This window comes from Sceloporus occidentalis, unplaced genomic scaffold (assembly GCF_023333645.1).
Source record: "Sceloporus occidentalis isolate IW3139 unplaced genomic scaffold, rSceOcc1.0.p SCAF_56, whole genome shotgun sequence".
Classification (NCBI taxonomy): Eukaryota; Metazoa; Chordata; class Lepidosauria; order Squamata; family Phrynosomatidae; genus Sceloporus; species Sceloporus occidentalis.
The window spans coordinates 4,446,608-4,468,246 of record NW_028317036.1 but is presented as its reverse complement, the minus strand read 5'-3'; the positions used below and the strand labels follow the sequence as shown (position 1 = coordinate 4,468,246).

At 36.7% G+C, this 21,639-nt stretch overlaps 1 protein-coding gene across 1 annotated transcript in view; it reads right to left on the bottom strand.

The window, feature by feature from the left end:
- Nucleotides 1-21,639, bottom strand: part of LOC149287844 (structural maintenance of chromosomes flexible hinge domain-containing protein 1-like) — a 47,467-nt gene that overhangs the window by 14,216 nt on the left and 11,612 nt on the right. The window contains exons 12-34 of the mRNA XM_089492436.1: nt 21,252-21,435; nt 20,382-20,579; nt 19,522-19,635; nt 18,987-19,093; nt 18,824-18,906; nt 18,483-18,596; nt 17,966-18,043; nt 17,756-17,875; nt 17,452-17,596; nt 17,245-17,341; nt 16,571-16,643; nt 14,039-14,178; nt 12,194-12,328; nt 9,826-10,053; nt 8,743-8,891; nt 7,582-7,670; nt 7,177-7,295; nt 6,756-6,924; nt 4,609-4,721; nt 3,425-3,510; nt 2,670-2,827; nt 672-787; nt 263-324 (exon numbers count right to left, since the gene is read on the bottom strand). Of these exons, the coding sequence (XP_089348562.1) occupies nt 263-324; nt 672-787; nt 2,670-2,827; nt 3,425-3,510; nt 4,609-4,721; nt 6,756-6,924; nt 7,177-7,295; nt 7,582-7,670; nt 8,743-8,891; nt 9,826-10,053; nt 12,194-12,328; nt 14,039-14,178; nt 16,571-16,643; nt 17,245-17,341; nt 17,452-17,596; nt 17,756-17,875; nt 17,966-18,043; nt 18,483-18,596; nt 18,824-18,906; nt 18,987-19,093; nt 19,522-19,635; nt 20,382-20,579; nt 21,252-21,435 (2,877 nt within the window). The remainder of the gene's footprint in view (nt 1-262; nt 325-671; nt 788-2,669; nt 2,828-3,424; nt 3,511-4,608; nt 4,722-6,755; nt 6,925-7,176; nt 7,296-7,581; nt 7,671-8,742; nt 8,892-9,825; nt 10,054-12,193; nt 12,329-14,038; nt 14,179-16,570; nt 16,644-17,244; nt 17,342-17,451; nt 17,597-17,755; nt 17,876-17,965; nt 18,044-18,482; nt 18,597-18,823; nt 18,907-18,986; nt 19,094-19,521; nt 19,636-20,381; nt 20,580-21,251; nt 21,436-21,639) is intronic.

Sequence of the window (21,639 nt, the reverse complement as noted above, 5' to 3'; positions counted from 1 at the left end):
CTGTATGGTTTACCCCAGACCTAAAGGTCATCAGCAAAAAATGTGCAGTTTAGCTTTTTTTAAAAAAATTTTTTTTAGAATATCTGGGCAAATTTTTAAATGGAAATGTGTTTTTCCTTTGGGTTGAGGTCTTTAGTCTTGCAAATCTGACAAATAACTGCATGAAGAGAGTGGAAAACCCTTGAAGTGTACAGTACTTTACAAGGTCTGGTGATCCGCAAATACAGCTAAATGATTAGGAAACAAAACGCATGACACATACCTAAAGTAAAAGCAACCTTCCATGTCGCTGCCTTTTGACTTACTGCAATGAAATGTGGATGCCTGCATGAATACAAAACATGTAAAGTGTTCTATTCTGAACCACAAGAAGCTGTTCTGTAACGCCTATCCCTGATTTTGTATGCTATGTTATGCTATAAAGGTGTGATCATTCCAGATTAAGCCATAAAGGGAAAGCATTTTTCAAACACTTTATAACATTCTTTTAAATGAAAAAGAGACAACAATCAGCAAAAATGGCAACTATAAAACATCAAAACATTGCCATGGACAAATATACTGTTTTCAGTTATACTATTACAGAATTAACAGTGAATCAGTGTTGAAGCTTTAGCGATGGTGTGAGGGTCCACACATATACAGGAAATATTTTACATTGTTAAGCTCACATTTGCAGGCGGTCTTGCCTCGGGCGTCCGATACTTCCACATTTGCATGGTACAGATAGCTTGATTAAGCTTTTTAATAATTTGGTTATCTTCGGACACAATGCTAACCACAAACTCTGAATCAGAGAGAGAGAGAGCGCGAGGAGAAAAAATTAATGTACTCGCATAAAGTCAAAATTAAACTTTGAATATTTTTAATTTTTTTGTTTTAAGTTTTCTAGTGAACCCCTTAAGGACCAGGCTGTTACTTTTTGTACCCTTTGGGGCAGAGTTTTAACAGCTCATGCAGTACCTGTATTCAGCCTGCAAGTGGAGCCAGAGTTCTCAAGAGGGTCTCTCTAGCGTTTTTTGGCAAATTCACTCGCAGTGGCGGTGTCACGGCGCATACTAGTGTGAGTGTTCCGTGTTTTTGAGGCATTTCAGTGACATCGTTGATCGCCTCCTAAATCTTTTAAAACGGGCGTCGGCTGTATGTACACTGTATGGCGGATGTTGACGCCCCGGGAGAGGCCAGACATGCATTAGGCTAGGTTTCCACTTGGGTTTTTGTCCTGCGTTTTTTTTCTTGATGAAAAACGCCAAGAAAACTGCCACTGCATTTTCCTGCGTTTTGGCGTTTTTTTCTGGAGTTTTTTCTGGCGTTTTAGCCTTTCTGTGGAAATTGCTTTTTTTGACCTTAGGCAGTTTTTCCAGCCTTTACAAGTTAGAAGTTTCACCCAGCTTAAAAGGGATTAGGATAAATGGCAAGTATCTGCCCCCTGATGTCATTTACTTGGTAGAGTTCTACTTAAACACCCCCCGGCGGACCCTTTTGTCACTTTCCTGTGGTTTGTAAGGCATGCTTTATTCCGAATGTCTGCTCCTCTAGGAAGATTGGCCCCAAATGATGGTGCAAATTGTTTGCTGTTGCTTTTGGCACGCAGGATCCAGTTGATGCGTCGCGTATGTTTGTTTGTAATGGCATGTTTGTTCCAAATGGTGTAGAATTCAATATGAACTTTGTTTTGTGTGAAACTGTTTGTTTCCAGCCTATTTCTCGTAGGACACACAGATACCGGGTCCATCCTCTGCATTGTAACTGTGGAAAAAAACGCCAATAAAAACGCCAAGGCAATAAACCCACATGGCTTTTTCATGGCGTTTTTTCTCTCCCATAGACTTCTATTGGAGAAAAATGCCAAGATTTCCACTGCAAAAAACGCCAGAGTGTCAACATGCTGCGATTTTGAAAAACTGCCACAGAGCCCAAAAAAGCAGAAAAACGCCAAAGAGGACTGAAAAAACGCCAAACAAAAAAACGCCAAGTGGATATGGCATTCTGCGATTTCCTATTGAAGAACAGCTAACATCTGGCTGCTGCGTTTTTTCACAAAAAAAAACGCCAGGTGGCGCTATTGGCGTTTTTATGGGCGTTTTTAGCTAAAAAAAACCAAGTGGAAACCTAGCCTTACAGCAACACCGTTTAAGCGAAGAAAGTTATCATAGATAACTTTCTAAGCTTATTTAATGAAATGACGCGTCACCTGGCCGTTTTTGAGTGACGTGCCTGACCCGTCAATGCATTGACCTAAACCAGGGGTGTCCAACCCGCGGCAGGACTACATCTTCCATACTCCTCAGTCAGCCCCTTAGCTGAAAGAGCATTATGGGAGATTTAGTTCTGCAGCAGCTGGAGGCTGCAGGTTGGAGGTTGGACACCCCTGACCTAAACCATGCTCTGAATGGATGTTAATCACAGGAGAGAGAAAGAAAAATAATTTATGAGTAATCATAGTTGCAGCATAGCAACATGCTAATGAAAACATCTCTACTGTAAATTCCAAGGTTACTTAACTCTTTTGTGACCCCTTTACCTTAAGTGGTTGGAGTTTTTTTGCCATTTTTAGCATGGCTTTGTTCAACTTTAATATGCTTTCCTCATGTTTTCTGTACATAAATTGGCAGGCTGCACGCTAGTATTGGAGTCTTATTGCACAAAGAACTCTGGAATTTACTTACCTGGAAAAATGTTCCCAGCCGCTAATTCAACCCCTTTGTCAAATTTAACTGCAACGTGTGAAGGCTCATCGGGATTAGGGGTAACTTTCAGCATTATTTTGTGGCTTTCCAGAGTATTTTTGTTATGTGTGGCCTTTAGCTGTAAACAATAGTCTCCCCTAAAGAATTTAATAAATGTTAAAAAGAAAAAAAACCAAAAAAACGCATTCTTGTTCAGATAATTATCTACAAAAAGTTGTCAAACACATTCCTTGTGAATTAATTTAGCCCCACCTGAGATGTCAAACAATTCACAGCATTGCTCATCCTTTGACTCACAGGATGAATTGCTGCAATATGCAGCACATTTTTACCGTCTATTCATTTATATAGTTCTGCATTTCACAATAGAGGGTTAAAGCAGTGTACAGTGGGTTTAACTCTGGGTGTATAGTGTAGGTTCATGGTCTACAAAATCTGGCTATCCTTAGGAACCTCCTTTCTCTGAGGAGCATATGGGGCTTAACAGATCAGAAGGGGCCTCTATGTGGAAACATCATTAAGTTTCTGAAAACAATACTAATGGCACAACAGGAACTATTTTAATGTGATCCTTGCTTTATTATACAATTCTTATTGGAGTCACATTCCTGGACAGGAAGTTCTATGTGTACTCAGAGCCTTATAGTCACCAATATGTATGGCTGTGTGCATGAAACTAGAATGCTTTCTATGGCATTGCTAAGCACATTTAATTATTTTAAAATATTACTTACCTTGGAGCAGTAAATGTAAGCAAGCCCATGTCCACGCGACCTTCAGTATTAGTTTTCAGATGTTGATGATGCTGCTGAGGACTCATCTATTCAGAATGGTAATACGGAAAATGTTATTGTTGCAACCATGGTCTAAAAACTAGGAGCTCCTGTTTCCATATTGTTTTTTTATGAATGCGTCTGTCTATGATCATGATACTTCTTTAAATCTATACAGATGTAAACCATGATTATGGTCCACTCTTGCTCTCTGCAGACCAGCTAAAGCACGGTTTAACACAACTGTTCTAGGGATCCAACAATAACCCCTGTCTTAAGCCATTGGTCGGCTTAAAGCAACCAAAAGTTTCTCCTAAACAACTTTCCTCTTTTCCCTTTAAAGCACTTTAATATGCATTCTACCCTGGTTAGTTTACATAAACCCACTGGAGCGTCGTCACCCCCCCCCTTAGCTGAGCTGGTTCCCTGTTGCTTTCATTGCAGTTTTTTAGCAGTTGCAACCAACTACGACTACAAACATTGTTTGGGGACATGGAGTTAAATCACAAACTATGCGTGTGAGCGAGTAAAAGGTGGTGGGGAGCAAGAGAGAAAAGGTGGGGGCAAGAGAGAGCGAGAGAAAGATTGGGAAGAGAGATAAAAAGCGGATTGTTGATCTGTGGGGTTTGGCTGTGTGCGTATTTGGGATAAGTGTGTTTTGCTGTGTTGCCTTATAATAAATACCTTTTAATGTAGATAAACTATTGTGTTCTATTTGGTGAAACACCACACTAGGAACAACTTTTCATGATGTAACTGGCACGTCATTGGTTGTTAAACCAAGCTAAAATCTCATCATTACGGACATTACAAAAAGAAAATGGCTCTATTTTGCTTTGAAAATATGTGACAACCAGTGGCACAGCAAAATGGAACAACATTTTCTTCTATGTATCAACAATGGAAATCTAATGTTACCCGACTAGAAAGTAAACACGCTTGAAAGAATTTGGATTTCACAACTTTAAACAGAAAACCTCAAAATCAACTAAATGTTATAGAATGGCCTTCACAGTTTTCTAACAAATAGTATAATACTAAATATACAGGTAATAAATCCCCAACTAAAAAAGAGAACTAGATCTTTAAAGGAAAAAAAAAAAAAAAGTATCCATATTAGAATAGTTTATACATGGTATGATTACCTTAAGTGCATTGTCTTTAACCAGAACAATTTTCACATTTGGTTCTAAAGTTGGATTGCCCCATGCATCACACAGCTGGACAATAAGAGGCTTTTCCAATGGCTTTCCAGTGACTGTTATAATTGACTGAAATAACAAATGTAAAATATGCATTATTCTACATCAGAATTAAGTAAAATCTAATGAAAGTACATTACCCTACATGTTAAAATATTTGAAATTTTAGTTGCATTCCAAAGAGGACAGAAAAAAACAAAACTATTTCACTTGCCCTTATTTATTATCCGGTTGTATCACACAGTTGGATTCTGTCTAGGAACTCATTAAGGAAACGTGCAGTCAAAGACATATAGGAGACTCCTTGACAACCTCCTCCTATGCAACTACATGACAGAGTCAATACATACCAGGTATGTTAGGCAATTTTTAATATTGTTAGGGATATTAATGAGACAAAATAGGCAAAACCAATTTCGTCACACACACAAAATAATGACGCTACCAAACATTGCAGTACCACATCCACAATATTAATTTAAGGAGATACCCTATATTTTATCTCCGATCCTAAATTCTTTCAGATCGCCGAAAATTAGAATTCAAATTAGATAGATATCGCCACGATAGTCAATCAAAAATATTTATTTATTGTGAATACAATTTATCAAATCTATGTATGAGTCACACAGTGCATAATATAAAACACAACGTTCTTAAAACATGTCAAAATTGAATCAATTTAAATACAATATATTATCGATATGAGTCTAACACACAATTAATTTCCAGTCCACTCAGCAACCAAAAATTGATAATAATCAGGGCAGTAATAAAGATATCACTATCTCTCTTATATTAGTTTAACTAATATAACAAATTAAAAAATAATTTAATAATGTCTACGAGTATTAGTGAAATTCCTAATAGATGCAAATGATGTCAAACTTCATCTACAGGTAAAAATACCTTTTCATTATTGTTATTATCACGGGTTATAAGCTGCAGTCTCACAAGCCGTCATATACAATAATGCAATATATTATTTCCCAGAAACAGGGAATTCTATATGAAGAAGACAAAATTCATCTCTATTCAGAATAATAAAACAATTATATTTACCACCACTTGTTGCTGTTGTCCAACTGGTCCTTGTAGAAGTTAATCCAGGTTCAGTGGCAAGAAATTAAGTGGGAAAGAATATAACTTTCTAAACGTTATATAGGTTAGAACTCCAAGTAACTCTAAGAGTGAAATATGGTGCCAGGATCTTTAGATTCCAATTCTCTGGGGTAAATTTGGTGAATCAGTCCGTCCTTTTCCTTTTTTTTTTCAATTATCCAAGACATAAGCTTAAAAACAGAGCTTATTATCATAGCCTCCACCTCTTGATTGGAATTCTCCAATCATAACGGTAGGTTTTACCCATTAAAATTAGGATTTCTACTCATATTTACACCGTTGTAATTTCTTAATTTACCTGTGAGAGACGCTCTGGTCTAAGAATTAACTTAAAACCATTACATATGTGTTTGGAATTTATCCTTGGTCACCCTAATCGCCAGGTGTTACCTCCTAGATAGTAACTCAGGCCTTGGTAGTCTTACCATGTATCCCCCATGCCAAATTACATTTCTAAAGATATGCAGCGTCTACTCCTTAACTTTCTCATGGAAGATAACATTAATTGTATCATACATACTGAAACATCTATATACATGAATACTTCTTTGTTCTCTATTATAGAGGGAACAAACACAAAAAGAAATCATCACTACATGATTAAGTAAAATAAAATGGCTCTGACTGCATTTTGTGTTCATGTAAAGTACAGAATATATGGAATACATGTTTTCTATGATAAAATATCTGACAATATTGTGTACCAAAAATGTAAACATAATAGATTTAAAAACTACTGTTAATTATTGCAAATTTATTGTTGGACAAACACTTGTTTAAATAACACTTCAAAAGACTTTTCATTTCACATAAAGTATTCTTAATTAATAAATGTCACACAATACGCTGCAATAAAATATTAAGAGACAGCAGGAATGTGTACACATAAACTTGATAATAAAGATTATATTTTTGGTCTCTTGTGGAAGGAATTCTTGTGAATATTACTTTTTATAGAAATACCAAACTTACCTCTGTTTTTGGCCAGTCTACCACATCCAACATGGCAGGAACACCGGCAACAAGACTTAGTCTTATGTAACATGAAAAGGAGCGCCATGCAAAGCAGAGTTCTTTATCCTCTGGAGGACCAATGTGAAATTTTATCCCAGTGACGAACATAGACTGTGTGGCCTCCTGTTAGGAAAGAAAAAAAAAAGAAAAAAAAGATAAGTCAAATAAATACATCTAATGACATTAGTTATATAATATATATATATATATATATATATATATATATATATATATATATATATATATATAATTGTCCATATTTATTCTGGAAAGCAAAACATGACTCAAACAAGTATATTATAATATCTATATACATATATCTACACACACACACACACACTATAATATATTAGATATAAAAATTGTCTAACATACCTGGTATGTCATTTTTAAATTGCTTTTGTCAAGGTTTGGTCCTGAAACACCCAGGTAACTCACACACGAAGAGGACAGTGACTGTATTTTATTACCAAATTGGTCTGTAAGCATTAATTCTATAAATTGTAAAACAAAAAGAAAAGCATTTGTAATTCAGCAGGACATTCCGTTTTTTGATTTTCCAGAAAAGCAAACAAAAAGAGCTTGTGCATTTGTAGTGTTATTGAATAATTATTATTGGACATGTACAGGAAAGCGCTAACATACATGCATACATGTTTTATTTATGCACTCTTTGCAATTGCACAAGTGTAGGGTTTCCTTAATATACAACAGTGAAATGTGTGTAGGTTATTATATTGATTTTTTGGTTTTGATAATTTGAAAATAAGTGTCGTTTACCAATTTCACTTTTCAGCTCTTCACCCATATGAACATCACTAGTTCCTTTCAGTTCACATTTCAAATGCTTTGGCTCATCAGGAAGAGGCCTGAAATAAAGTAACCATCGAAACACAAGAGCATTGGTGCAGTTTATTTTGATAATGTGATTCCTGAAATAGCAATGCAGATAAACAATACGTGCCACTGCTCTTGGGGACCTCAGGAAAACAATCCTTGGCTTTACTATGTGTTTAAAAATTCTTACACCTATCCCACGGACACTTACAACTCCTCACTGTATCAACTGCATAAGATTGTGAAATGTACATCACTTACAGGTTGTGTTTATTTATCAGTGTTCAGTGTGTGCGATGATCCAAACGTTTTGGTTGTATAATACATACTAAATTAGATGTTGCAGGCAGCTGCCCAATGCAAACATGGTCTGAAATAGCAGTATGGCTGTACTATGAGTTGTAGTGTGACAGCTTCTCCATTTTGGCTTTATTTTTGTAACGTCATGTGTTTAACAAATTTTTAGACTTACTAAGGAACAGATTGTTACTATGTCCTGATTTATAAAACTATAGAATTCAAAGAGGGTGTACTTTCTTTTTCACACAACGGTATATATAAACTTAAGTAAATATTTCCAAAAATATGGGGCTTTTTTTTTTCTTTTTTTTAGTTGAATCTGTCACCTACAGAAAATGTTAACATTACATTGTCATATTTTAACTTAAATACACCTTGCTATTAATGTCAAAGTACAAGTGTAATATTCCTTTGAGTAATAGTTTTTGAAAACTTCCTACGTTATTCTTAATATCATAAAATGCATGCCATTCACATTTTTTAGCTAGATAAAACAGCATTAATGTTATATCTACGAGATTAAAAAAATGGAAAACGCTACACTCGATTGACTTAATATTTAATTGAATGGAATCATGCCGAGTAGCATTGAGCTATATTCGACCTGTGTCCAATTTGTTCCTATAAGCAAAATTTTATTCAACTGCGTATACGCAATCTGCTCTGTTTGATATTATTTTGCAGAGCACCCTGTCAGATTTAACCAGACTGCAGGACTAAACCTGTTGGCGACACCACCAAGGGTATAAGCTAGGTTTACTAGGCTATCTTATTATATTGATGCACTACAACCCCAACACATACTTGACAGTAAAGGCACTTTCCAGAGATACATGATCATCATGAAAAGACACTTGACAATAGCGAATGTCCTTCACTGAATTTGATACTTCAACATCAGGCAAAAGACCTTTCACCAAATTCTCCTTGGGAACATTGGGGGTCCAATTAACCTAAGAAGGTCAAAAAGAAAAGAAAACTAAATAAAAAGCTAATGATACAGTTAACCCATACATGCATTTTTGGGTTCTGGTAAATATCCCAAAAGGACATTTAAGTTTCAATTGTCTTCTTAATGCTTAAATTGAATGTTTGTCATGGATAAATTCCTTGTAGGCCTGTACAGCGGGTACAGAAAAAAGCCCTAACTGAAAGCCTTAATGTTTTTTTTTTTGTTTTTTTTTTTAAAAGTACTCAATTTAAGCAAGATAAATAAAGGCAAGGCGCCGGCTAAGAAGGTCCACCAACTTTATACGATATTTGAGAACCACCTGTATGGGAGATTTCTACTCTTTTGAAGTAGATACTATTCCTAAAGTTAACCAAACATAAAACATTAAACATCATTTGATATGAAGGTAAATCTGTCTGTGTGCTGCTACAACAGCCTACAATCTTCTGGGAAGGCTTTCCGCTAGATTTTGGAGTGTGGGTGGGAATTTGTGCCAATTCAGCCAAATGAGTGTTTGTGAGGTCAAGACAATGATGGTGGACGTGGAGCCCTGGCTCACAATTGCGGTTCTAATTCATCCCTAAGGTGTTCAATAGCGTCAAAGTCAGGACTTTGGGAACTCTACACCAAAGTTGTCAAAAACATGTTTTTATGGACCTTGCTTTGTGCACAGACTTGTGTGCAGCTGCTCTGCCATGGAAACCTATTTCATAAAAGTTCCCCATGAACAGTGCTAGTGCTGGTGTTGCTTCCAGATGCAGCTTGGAACTCTGTATTAAGCTATGCTAAAGATGAGTGATTTTTACACGTTACGCGCTTCAGCGTATATATCTATATATATCTATATTCCTGCAGGAGCAGGATGTTAGCTACATGAATACGAATTCAAACGCAAATGTGCTAAATGCATATTAAAAGCTAGTACATTGACATACCTTGACTTTTTCAGCAAGTTCTGAAGTAATATTAATTTCTCTATCACCTTCATCATACAACTGAAAAATAAGATTCTGCATGGTGTCACCTGCAACCCATTCAATCTCATCTTTATGTTTAATTTGGATTGCCTTTTCACCATCGACACATAAAATTAGAAGTTTTGCCACACGGGTGCTGGGTTGAAGTTTTATAGTTTTCTCCACAGCTTTTACTTGTTTACATCCCTTTAATGAAAAAAATATATACAGTTAGACATATCTATATATCATGAAACAAGTCTAGGAAATGAGAATTAGGAGAGAAAAACTAAGGTACATGTTAACACTTACATTTTACAATTCTATTTTTGCTGCACACAAATCCTGATAGGAGAAGGGAGGTGTAGCATCTTCAGCAGATGAGGTTTTCTTTAGCTTGCAGGTTAAAAGAATAGCAAAGCAGGTGACATACTTACTACGTATTTTAATTTGGATTTGCCATTAGGTAGGCTGATGATATAGAGACAGAGATATGAGAACAACTCCAGAAGCCATGAAAGGCCAGAAATTTACTCGATTATAAGACGAAGTTTTTCCCAGAGCAAATGCTCGTCTTATAATCGGGGCGTCTTATAATCAGACCTCAAATAGGTCTAACATCCAGATCCCCACAGCGCTGCAGGGGACCACAGGTGTGGGTAATTCTCTCTGACAGTCGGAGGGTGTATGCACGATGGACGCAGACAACCCCCGCTGCTAACCGCACCTCCTTCCGGCTGCAGCGGAAGTTGTCTACGCGAATCGCGTATCGCGTAGACGTCTACCTGGGGAGTCAGAAACACCGGTAAATTGGGGTGGGGGGGGAGTGTTAAATGGGGGGCATAAGGCATTTCTGTAGGCAAAGTGCTCTATGAAATGCCATTTAACCCCCTTAATGCCACTCTGCCTCCAGATATGCCTTTTAACCCTCTATACGCCACTCTGCCTCCTGAAATGCCTTATACCTCCCTATATGCCACTCTGCCCCATAATATGCCTTTTAACCCCCTAAATGCCAGAATGGCATATAGGGGTATAAGGCATTTCTGGAGGCAGAGTGGCACATAGGGGGTCAAAAGGCATATCATGGGGCACATTGGCATATAGAGGGCATAAGGCATTTCTGGGGCAGAGTGGCAAGCCTGGGGCAGATGTGCATAACTGGAATGGAAATGGCAGGATGGAAATAAAAGGAAATAAAAAAAACTATTTTTCTCAATCATAGCTTTTATAAAAAAAAAAAATAGTTTACATGAATTAACATTTACTGGTAAAACTTTTTTCCTAAATTAATATTCAGATTTTGGGTGGTCGTCTTATAATCAGGGTTGTGTTATAATCAAGCAAATACGGTAATAGCTTGTCCTACAACGCAATCCCTGCTAAGAAGTGTCCCAAGTTTTGGCTTACTTGTGCCATTACAAAGAATGCTCCCCCCTAGCTGCCCCTCCTCGGCACTATGACACCTTCTAACGCAAACTATAGGGCTGTGATAAATCAGCAGAGCCTCCATAGTGTAAATAGGCTGGCTAGGGAGATCAAAGATCCCTTGTAACCAGCTCAGTGAGAAGCAGGAGTGTGTAACTGTACAAATGTGAGAATGTGTGTAAAGGTGTGTGTCAGTACATATGTGAGTTACTAGAGAGAAGCAAGGGAAACAGTGTGTGCCAAATATAATAATAAAGAGGAGGAGAGATTGGGACAAAATGAAGCGATAAAGAAGAGGAGATATATAATGAGAGAGAAGGAGGGATAATGAGAAGTAGGAGGAGGGATAAAGAGGAATGGAAGACATGAGATAACTACAAAAAGGAGATATAATGAGAAAGGGAGATCAAAAAAAATCAGGAAAGATAAAAGAGAAACGGGTGAGTGAAAGAGAGAAAAGGGAGAACACAGAGAAGCAATAAAGGGAATGGGGAGAGAGAAAGAGGATAAGAGATAAAAAAGAAAAAAGTGAAAAGAACTGATATAAACATGAAGGGGAGATAAAGAAATGAGAGATAGAGAGAATGAGTTGAAAGAGAAAGGGAAGAAAGAAAGAAGGAAAAAAAGAAAAATGAGGGTGAGAGAATATAGAAACATAGAAAGTAAAGAGAAATGGAAGAGAGAGTGTGAAAGGGGACAAATAAAGGGGGTAAAGAGAAAGGGGAGAGATCACGAGATAGAGACGTAGCAAAAACCCTAAATAATTTGTCTAGTCCATTTACAGTATCTCAGGTAATACATGATATTAACTTTTTTTTACTAATTTGTTAGATACTTAAGATGCACTATTTCTTGGAGTAAAAATACATTTTAAAATAACACACTAAGCCAGATATAAAATAAAGCATGCAATACTTACTACTATTTCAATCCTTGCTTTCAGTGTTTTTACTTTCTTTATATCCTGGACTCTAATAGCAAGGCCTGTTAAAATGCCAGTTCCTGTATTGCTGCAATCTAGCGTGTAAACCGGGAGATCTGAAGCTCCAGAAAACTATTAGGGAGCAAAAAGATGAAGAATTGTTATGCATCTCAAAATACTGCACACATGCGTACTTCATGCAACATAAACTGAAGAGAAGAAAAGCAATGCTAAAAAGTAAGGATGAAACTGAAGGAAAATTTGTACGGGTGAAATGGAATGAATTGAAGTGTAATGTTAAAAACAAAAAAGCTAAATAAGGAAAGGACAGAATTTAACACACTGTCAGTTCATAGAAAGGAGATAACTACTCAAGGTTGCGTTTTTATGCCATGCCATCTTTCATTTATATCATGCACTCATGATACCCATCAATACCCAGTGTTTAGTATAACTAATTTTTTAACCCCTTAATGACATCTACAGGCTCAAAATGCATTGTTTTCAATGGGTTTCGGGACCGCTCATTGTCCTTAAGGGGTTAAATTTACCTATAGCTGTTTTGTTTGTGAATTGGTATATTTATTTAGGAGATATTTATTTCAAAAGGTAACCTCGTGTAGTTAGGAGTAGCTGTTTTAGTCCAGTAGTGTAGATGCCACATATATAATGTAGATCGTAAGCTCGTTTGAGCAGGGCCCTCCTCACCGGTTTCTTGTTGTTATATACTACTTGTTATGTCCTGTCTACCAGTTGTACAGCGCTACAGAATATGAAGGCACTATATAAAAACATTAAATAATAATTATGGGACTAACAGTATTTTGTAATGACAAGTCAAATGCATTTCTGACCAGCAAAGTAAAACACACAGGTTAAATGTTAAATCACACAAGCCCAGTATAATTTGGGGGGGGGGGGGGGGGGTGTTTTGGTGTTATAACAAACCTCCCCACGCATTCCGTACCAACCCTGCCCTTAAAAGAAATTATCAATAAAGAGGGATTACAAGGTTCTGCAACATTCATGTTACAACATGTATCTACATTACCAGACTTATATGCCTTCTCCAAACTATGTTAATATCTATCTATATATATGTTATGCATGTCTTACCAAAAAAAAAAAATATCCAGGTCCGTAAGAGATGTCAAACTGATACATTAGTAAAGTGGTTTAGCTGCATGATTACAAAAGAAGAATTTGAGGGCTTTGGGTCACAGAGTGAGCTCAGTCTCATCCTTCCCTCCCTTCCTTCATTTATCGTCTCTTATTACTCGCCATTTTAATGAGCCTGTGTGCCCAGTCAAAGGCTGCGAAAGAGATGGCACTCTGCAGATGAGAGCACAGCAGCCCAAAGGCAACAAGTGTCTTGATGTGCAAACACTGATAAAAACTCTGGGCAGGCTTAGAGGATCATAAGAGCCTAGTTCCCCCCCCCCCACCTGTGTTGTGTGGTAAATGTAATATGTTATAGATTATATATGGGGCAGTCTTAATCAGGAGTTTTGTGCAACTTGCTTACAGGCCTACTTTATGTGACAACAGATTGGCACTTCATTGTCTTCCACATGCGCAGTGCCCATTTCACAGTGAAATGCATCAAGTGTAGTGACCAGGCTTTAGATTAGGGACATATTGTGTTACCAGCACTTAATATGAACCGTTGCCACATCATGAGGGACTGCGGAGGTTTTATTTTATGTTACGTTAGGTTTTATTTGTGTTGACGCGGAAAAGAGGTGCTTTTGTGAAAGTGCTCCAGGTTCCTTAATCTGGCCTTGATGTAGAAGATAAAAATTGCATTTTACAATCATTAACAAGGTATCAACACATACTCACCTTGCACTGAACTACTAATTTAGGCTGCACTGTAATATTGTCGGACTCATCTAAGACTTCAACGCGGAAAGGGAAAGGTGTCCCATTCTCTATAAACAAGACATCAGAATCCGGAGCCACATTTAGTTTCTTTGGCGGCCCTGTGGAAACATTTAGATGCGATTTTAATTCTTAATTTTTAGAACACAGGTTGCAGACATCGTTAATGCCCTGGTACAATAAAAAAAAACAAAAAAACTGTTCTGCCTAAAGGTAGTAGCCATAATGAACACTGCATTTTTAGTTTGGCATACCCAAAAACCTATGGGAATGAGATGAAGGCAGCAGGGGAAAAAAGGTGGGAAGCATAGCAACTGAATCATTGTCAGGTAACGTGACAATAAAACAGGTCAGTCCAGTAAATGCAAGAAAGTTGCACCAGCTGCTTCATGCACTGAATGCACTCTACATTGGTTGCCCTGCCTGAATGCCTTTGGGATTCTGTCGACAGTAAATTGGGATGCATTTTTGTTTTTAGAACATGTAACAGTAAGTCTTTTTTTTGGAAATTAAAGTATTTATATGGTAGAGAATGCTAAAGACCAGATATTTGTATTTTCTATTTTGCCCCACAGACTCAATTTATTAAGCGAGAACAAACAAAAGCAACGTTTCGGCCGAAACGTTGCTTTTGTTTGTTCTCGCGTAATAAAGTGTCCTAGAGACTGGAAGCCGTTTGGAGTGATGGGGTTCCTTTTCTTTGTTTGTATGCTTCAAGAGGTTTTATGTTGTCCCTTTTTTCCTGCTAGCACCCAGCTTCCTGGGAGTTGAGTGCAGAACCATTTTTTCTTTTTTTACAAAATATAAAATCAGACAGAAGACAAAAACTTTTTACACTATGTGTATGCATATTGGCCTTAATTGGCAATTCTGAATGCTTTGTTCTGTTATTTCATGGATTTATTTTCAGAGAATTGTATCAATACAAATATTGCAAATGTCTGTAGGGAGGTATAAGGCATTTCAGGAGGCAGAGTGGCGTTAAGGGGGCATTTAATAGAGCACTCTGCCTCCTGAAATGCCTTATACCTCCCTATATGCCACTCTGCCCCATAATATGCCTTTTAATCCCCTAAATGCCAGAGTGGCATATAGGGGTATAAGGCATTTCTGGAGGCAGAGTGCTCTATACAATGGCTTTTAACGCCCTTAAATGCCACTCTGCCTCCTGGAATGCCTTATACCTCCCTATATGCCACTCTGCCCCATAATATGCATTTTAACCCCCTAAATGCCAGAATGGGATATAGGGGTATAAGGCATTTCTGGAGGCAGAGTGGCACATAGGGGGTCAAAAGGCATACCATGGGGCACAGTGGCATATAGAGGGTTAAAAGGCATATCATGGGCCACAGTGCCATATTGGTGTGGCAAGCCTGGGGGCAGATGTGCGTAACTGGGGGACAGGTTGGAAAATACAAGGAAATAAAAACAAAAAAAATATTTTTCTCAATCATAGCTTTTATTTAAAAAAATAGTTTACATGAATTAACATTTACTGGTAAAACTTTTTTCCTTTAGGGTCGTCTTATATTCAGGCTTTTTCTTTTTTTCCTAAGTTAATATTCAGATTTTGGGGGGTCGTCTTATAATCGAGCAAATACGGTACTCGCAGACAAGGAAGATCCTTGAACAGGCTTAAAATCACTCAAGGGACCCGGAGGTCTGTTAAAGACCTCCGATACCGCTCCCTTGCGAGCCTGCTCCTCCAGCGGCGGACATTACTGTCCGTCTCTGGAGGGGTGCCGGCAAATTGGCACCCCCCTGATGAGCGGCACCCGGTGCGGACCGCCCCCCGCTAGGTGCGCTACTGCATAGATGACACATATCACAACCAAATCAAAGACTCATACTGAATTTCTTGATTTGGAATTATACATCAAGGCTAGTTTAGGAAAACCATATATTGCATTGGCGATTTAGAAGAGGAATCTCAATTGAACTGTTAAACAGACATCTCGCTTAACCTACTGTGGAGTTAACCTGAGACTATTTATATAAGGTATTTTTCTGTTCGCTAATTAGCTTATACTTTTATTGATTTTATTTATTGTCACTCTTATTTTTCTATTTTTTTTTGGTTAATTGATATGCAGTTTATATCATCCAGTCGCATCTACATTGTATTGCTAATAATTAAGTCATGCTATACATGCTATAAACTAAGGTTATGCAAAGTTTTTTGTTAACAAGTTCTCTTTTTGTAATACGGTTAGTCCTCAGTTGTTTTGTTCAACATTATTTAGTTCTAATGTTGATAACCACTCACCCGCGCGGTCAATGTCTCCCTACCTTCTCTGCAGACCACTTTAGTGTCCCTATATCCTTTCACTTAAAGTCGCAGGTTTCATGAACCTATCTGAGATGCTAAGCAAGGTCTGACTGTAGTTTTAAGAAAAACATGACTTACATTTTTCTGTTATACAGAACTCATTTGCAAGTTTAGCTTACCTAATAATTTCAAAATATGAAAAAGGAAAAAAAGGTACTCACCAGGTAATAACCGTAGCTTGATATTCTGAGTGTCCTCTTTTAATCCAGGTAGTGTCACCTTCAGTATGAAATTCTGTAGAAAATCAGAAAAAATAAATAAAATGAAAAAAACCCATACACATGAACAGGGCCGGCCCTACAATGGAGCCGAGTGGGGCAATTGCCCCAAGCGGCACTTTTGAAGGGGCGGCACTTTGCCCCAAGCGTTTTTTTTTGTTTTTTTTTTTGAAGCGGAGGAGAGAGAGGGGCGCCGCAGGACTGTTTCAAGGTAAGTACAAAGGGGGGGAGGGGGGATAGGGTAGATAATAGGGAGGGAGGGTAGATAATGGCGTCGGCGAAGTTTAAAATGCCGCCCACCCCCCCGGCGTCGGCAGGGAGGGGGGCAGCATTTTAAACTTCGCCCAAGGCGGCATTAAGTCTTGGGCCGGCCCTGCACATGAAGGTTGGGAAAGCAATATAACAATCCTCCAAACATTACTGTAAATGTGTTATTGTAGTTAAAAAAAAAAATCTAGCAACAGTAAAAAAACAATAAATCTTGCCATTTATATTAAAAAAGAAATGTGTGTTTTCTTGTGTTTTTTTTTTTTTTTTTAAACAAAGTGTTTTTTTTGTTTGTTTGTTTTTAGCTAAAGTGAATTCAATACATATTAACATATCCTAAAACAATTTACCTTGCCTTGGTAGTTGTCCAGCCTTCCTCTAGCAATAACACCTTTGATAGTAAATCCAGGGTCAATCCTTAATGATTCATAACCAACTGTAAGGTCACTGAAGATAATAAATACAAAACAAAAAGTTTATAAAAGCCCCATCAAGAAAATAAATCTCAGACTCCTCTTAAATTATATAGATGAAAAATTGAGAGAAAAAAGCAACACCTAGCTTCAAGAACTGGTTTAATTCCAATCACGGGTGATGTTGAATGACCAAATTCATCATGCAAGTCCAGTGGCATGTTGAAAGGCACGCCAACCCGAAAAGGAGGCTCCAAAATACCAACGGAAAACCTGACTGGTTTACCCTCTAGTAAGAGACAAAATGAATGAAATAAACAAAACACTCATATATATTCATTTTCAGTTACTCTAATTACTATATCACAATGACCTGGAAGACTTACTTGCGATAAATCTTGTTTGCATTTATGTCAACAGAAAAAAAATCCAATAACTTTAAACTCACCTACTACTTTAAACAGAATATTTTTACATGGCAGTGGTCTTCCAGCATGCATATCAGCATTACTTTCATTCAGCACAACCTGAAGTTTCAGGGTATACTCTCCAAGCTTAGTGATGTTTTCTAGGACAATGAAAATCAACACATAGGCATCATGAAACCTGATGAAAATATGCAATTACCCAAAACATCGACTTGAGGGAGGAGACTTACCCATTTTTTTAAACCAGTAAGGCCATTTTCCACCATGCTGACTGATGTGGGAAATAACTTCTTTATCGCCACTCGGAGCTTTAAATATAATATAGATACATTGCTACTTTTCATACTATTATACATTAATAATTCAGTCCAAACAAATATGACACTTTGTCATGCAAACCATTACTTTAACACTTTAAGGAACACAAATTAAAAAATGCAATTTTTAAAAAGTCCCTATATATATTGCTATTGTTTAGCTACTTACTTTAGCTTTGCAGGATTGCTGACTGCAGAAATACGCAAGTCTGCGTGATATTTGGAAATATACCTGTACAATTTAAATTTCTTTCCTATAGCTATGTTTTTATTTAAATTCATCTAGCTATTTTTATTTTAACTAGAGACTGAGAAAATGTTGCTTCTCAATATAATAATTCAGGGACCTCTTTCTATCTTGCCTTCAGCATATTCCAGTCTGGAGAGAGAGAGAGATAGATATTGTTTTTGCAGCATTTTGCAAACTTACAATGTAAAATCACTTTCAGTTCCACTAAGAGTTTCTTTGCGGTGCCGTGGCTTGAACCTGGAAGTTTCTGCATTGGCTCTCCTTTCTTGTTCAATATTTCAACTTTTAAAGCACCTTAAATGAAATTTGTTTCATTACATAAAATGAGTTTTAATCAACATAAAACAAAAGACATGCATAAAACTTTACAAAACAGTACACATTGCTAATAATTAACAGATTTAAATGCCAACGTAATCTTCTTAAAAAAATGAAAACTACACTTTGCATTCAGAAACAAATACCTAAGCGACATAACATACATGGCAGTGTATTTTTACTTTTCAACTCCTGATAATTACCTATTGGGGTTCCCGCATCTTTCTCATCATTCTCTTGTAAGGCATCTCCTTCAGGCCATGTCACCGACAATGACTTGGGGAACCTAACACAAGATAATCTTTATGTAGAACTGATCAACTATTGAGATGTTATAATAAAGAAAACCACATACAATTCTCTTACCGAGCCATTTCATCTTCTAAGTATTTCTTAATTGAAGCTATTGACACATGTCTGTCAAGTTTTGAAATGGGGACGCATTTTGTTTCATCATATAATTCTTTAGGTTCCTATTAGGAAAAACTAAAGATTAGTTGATATGGACATCTGTTTTCATCATATGTTTTATGCCTGTCTAACGTGAACTGTATTTAATCCTTCTCTCAGTCTATAGTCTCTTGCAGTGATTCAGTGGAACAGCTGACAAAAATACCTGTCCCAAACTTCTCATTCAATCACATATTAGCAGTACTAATAAACTGAATAGAATATCACATCTATGAAGACGGAGTTTCCAAATATGGCTTGAAAATATGCCAACTGGGAAGTTAAGATCTGAGATGCTTTTTCAACTGATGTGGTGGCAAATTTACATACTTCAGTTACATTTAAAAGGGCTGTGTGCTTTCTAGTGAACACAGGCTTTCAGGGTAATTTTTATTGTTTCCTTTATAAAAACAACTGCATAGGACAACCTTAAAAACACTTGAATGCTTACCAAAGCAATTTGAACCTCGCCTCCTGTAGCGTAAACATCACCTTCATGATCTCCGTGTAGAAGAAACTTTACTATGCTTCCATAGAATAAAGGCACAGTTTTTACAGTTTTTACCTATGGGCAACATAAAATGTAATGCTATTACACCATAATAAATTTACAGAAATACAAAATTGTCTTCAGCTTTATTCTCACAACAAGCTGCTGAAACCTGACACACCAGGCTGAGCTCACATTAGATACCACTGCCTATACTGGATTGAATTAATGTCTGACATGAACATCAAATAATAATGGAAATTACTTCTAGTGGTTATGTAACTTGTATACGTATATATTCCAATATGGACTTAAACATAAATAAAATAAAAAAAGCAATTGACAGAGATATACAAGAAGAATTAAGGGCACTGTTCCCACAGGGACTTACAATCTAGGTATCAATATTGTTAACACAAAAATCAATTCCATTAACCAAGTAAAGCACAATTTAAGATAATGGTGAAAAACCTAACAATCTGTATAATGCAAAAAACAAAAAAGATAATTATACATGCGAGACAAACATGACAAACAAATCATGAAGGTACCTCAAAGGCGGTATTTAAGGGGTGTTTCCCGCATCTGCTACTTGTATAGATAATTAAATATTAATGCATGTTATAGAAGTACTTAGATGTTCTAGGGATTTCTTATTTTCTATTTAACTATTGATGTGCTCTTCATGGCGTAAGGATAAAAGCCATATTTAAACAATATAAACTGATTCGACAGGATGAAACCAGAATTTGATTTACAAACTATGGACCTTGCAACAGATCCCAAATGTATTAATGGATCAGGATGACAATTTATCTTACCAGTTGCCCAGATCTGTATGCCTTTCCATCCCATTCTATGGACGAGTAGGTGGCCCAAGAACTTTGCATACGTTTTGAAGCAACGTCTGTGCGTGTGATGGTACCTTTGTATCCAATGTATTTTATCTGCTTGTCATATTTTTCATGGCATTCCTTCACCCAGAATGCAAATTCCCTGTCTATTTTCATCCTCTGCTCCTGTTTTGAGGTGGGAGCACAAAAATTTCAATAATGAAATATCAATGTTGAACATGGTCGCAAGCTCAATTATTTGCGTGCGTGTGTGTGTATGTATATATATTATACATGCACACATACTTTACAATAACAGCACTTATGGTGTAGCAGGACAGAAACAAACAAATTGACTTGTGGCAAAGGTGGTGTCCTATGACAGTGCCCCGTTTAAATTTACCAAGCTCTTCTGTGCTTCCATTGATTTTAATAGAGAGGTTTTCTGACACCGTGTAGCTGCTTTAAACATCAAAATGCATGCAATAGGTATAAAGCAATAAAGAATCTTAGAGAAGACCAAGCACTGATTAAGGCTTGAATCTAAAAAATTTAGATGTGCTGAATGTTTTTTATCTGCTGTCAAATTATATGTCTATCAAACTTCAAGAATCATCAGACCAAGAGAGGCAAGTAGCTTATATATTATATAAAATATATATATATATATATATATATATATATATATATATATTATAGAAAAAGGTTCCTGAAGAATATATACATAAAGTATTTTACTTTAATATGCATTCTTATTGATAGTAGGGCTATGGACTGTCCCTTTAAAATGCAGCAATGTATAATCTACTCTATATTTATAAAAATTATTTAAAATCGCAATATGCACGCAATGCTCACCTGTCCATTAATTATTCTTGTAAAGAGTGTGTTTTTTTCTTGCAGCTTCAAACTTAGGTCTAGAAAAGTCAGTTTATTAGTACTGACTTGAAACTTGTCATTGGTAAACAACACGCCAGAGATTCGGTTATAACACTCCAACGGACCCAGCCCCCTCTTCTTTGGAGGAGCACACCAATCAAAACTAGAAAAAAAGAGACAAGATTAAAAGGAAGAGGTGAGAAGGGTGGAAAGTTGTGTAATTTGTAGACACACACAATATTTTAAATAAACAATGTGATGCCCTTTTAGTGGGATTCTTCTGATTAAAAATGTGTGTGTATAATATTTTCAATGTAAATATTAGTGAATTATTAAGCACCGATGAACACAAATTTCATTTAGCAAT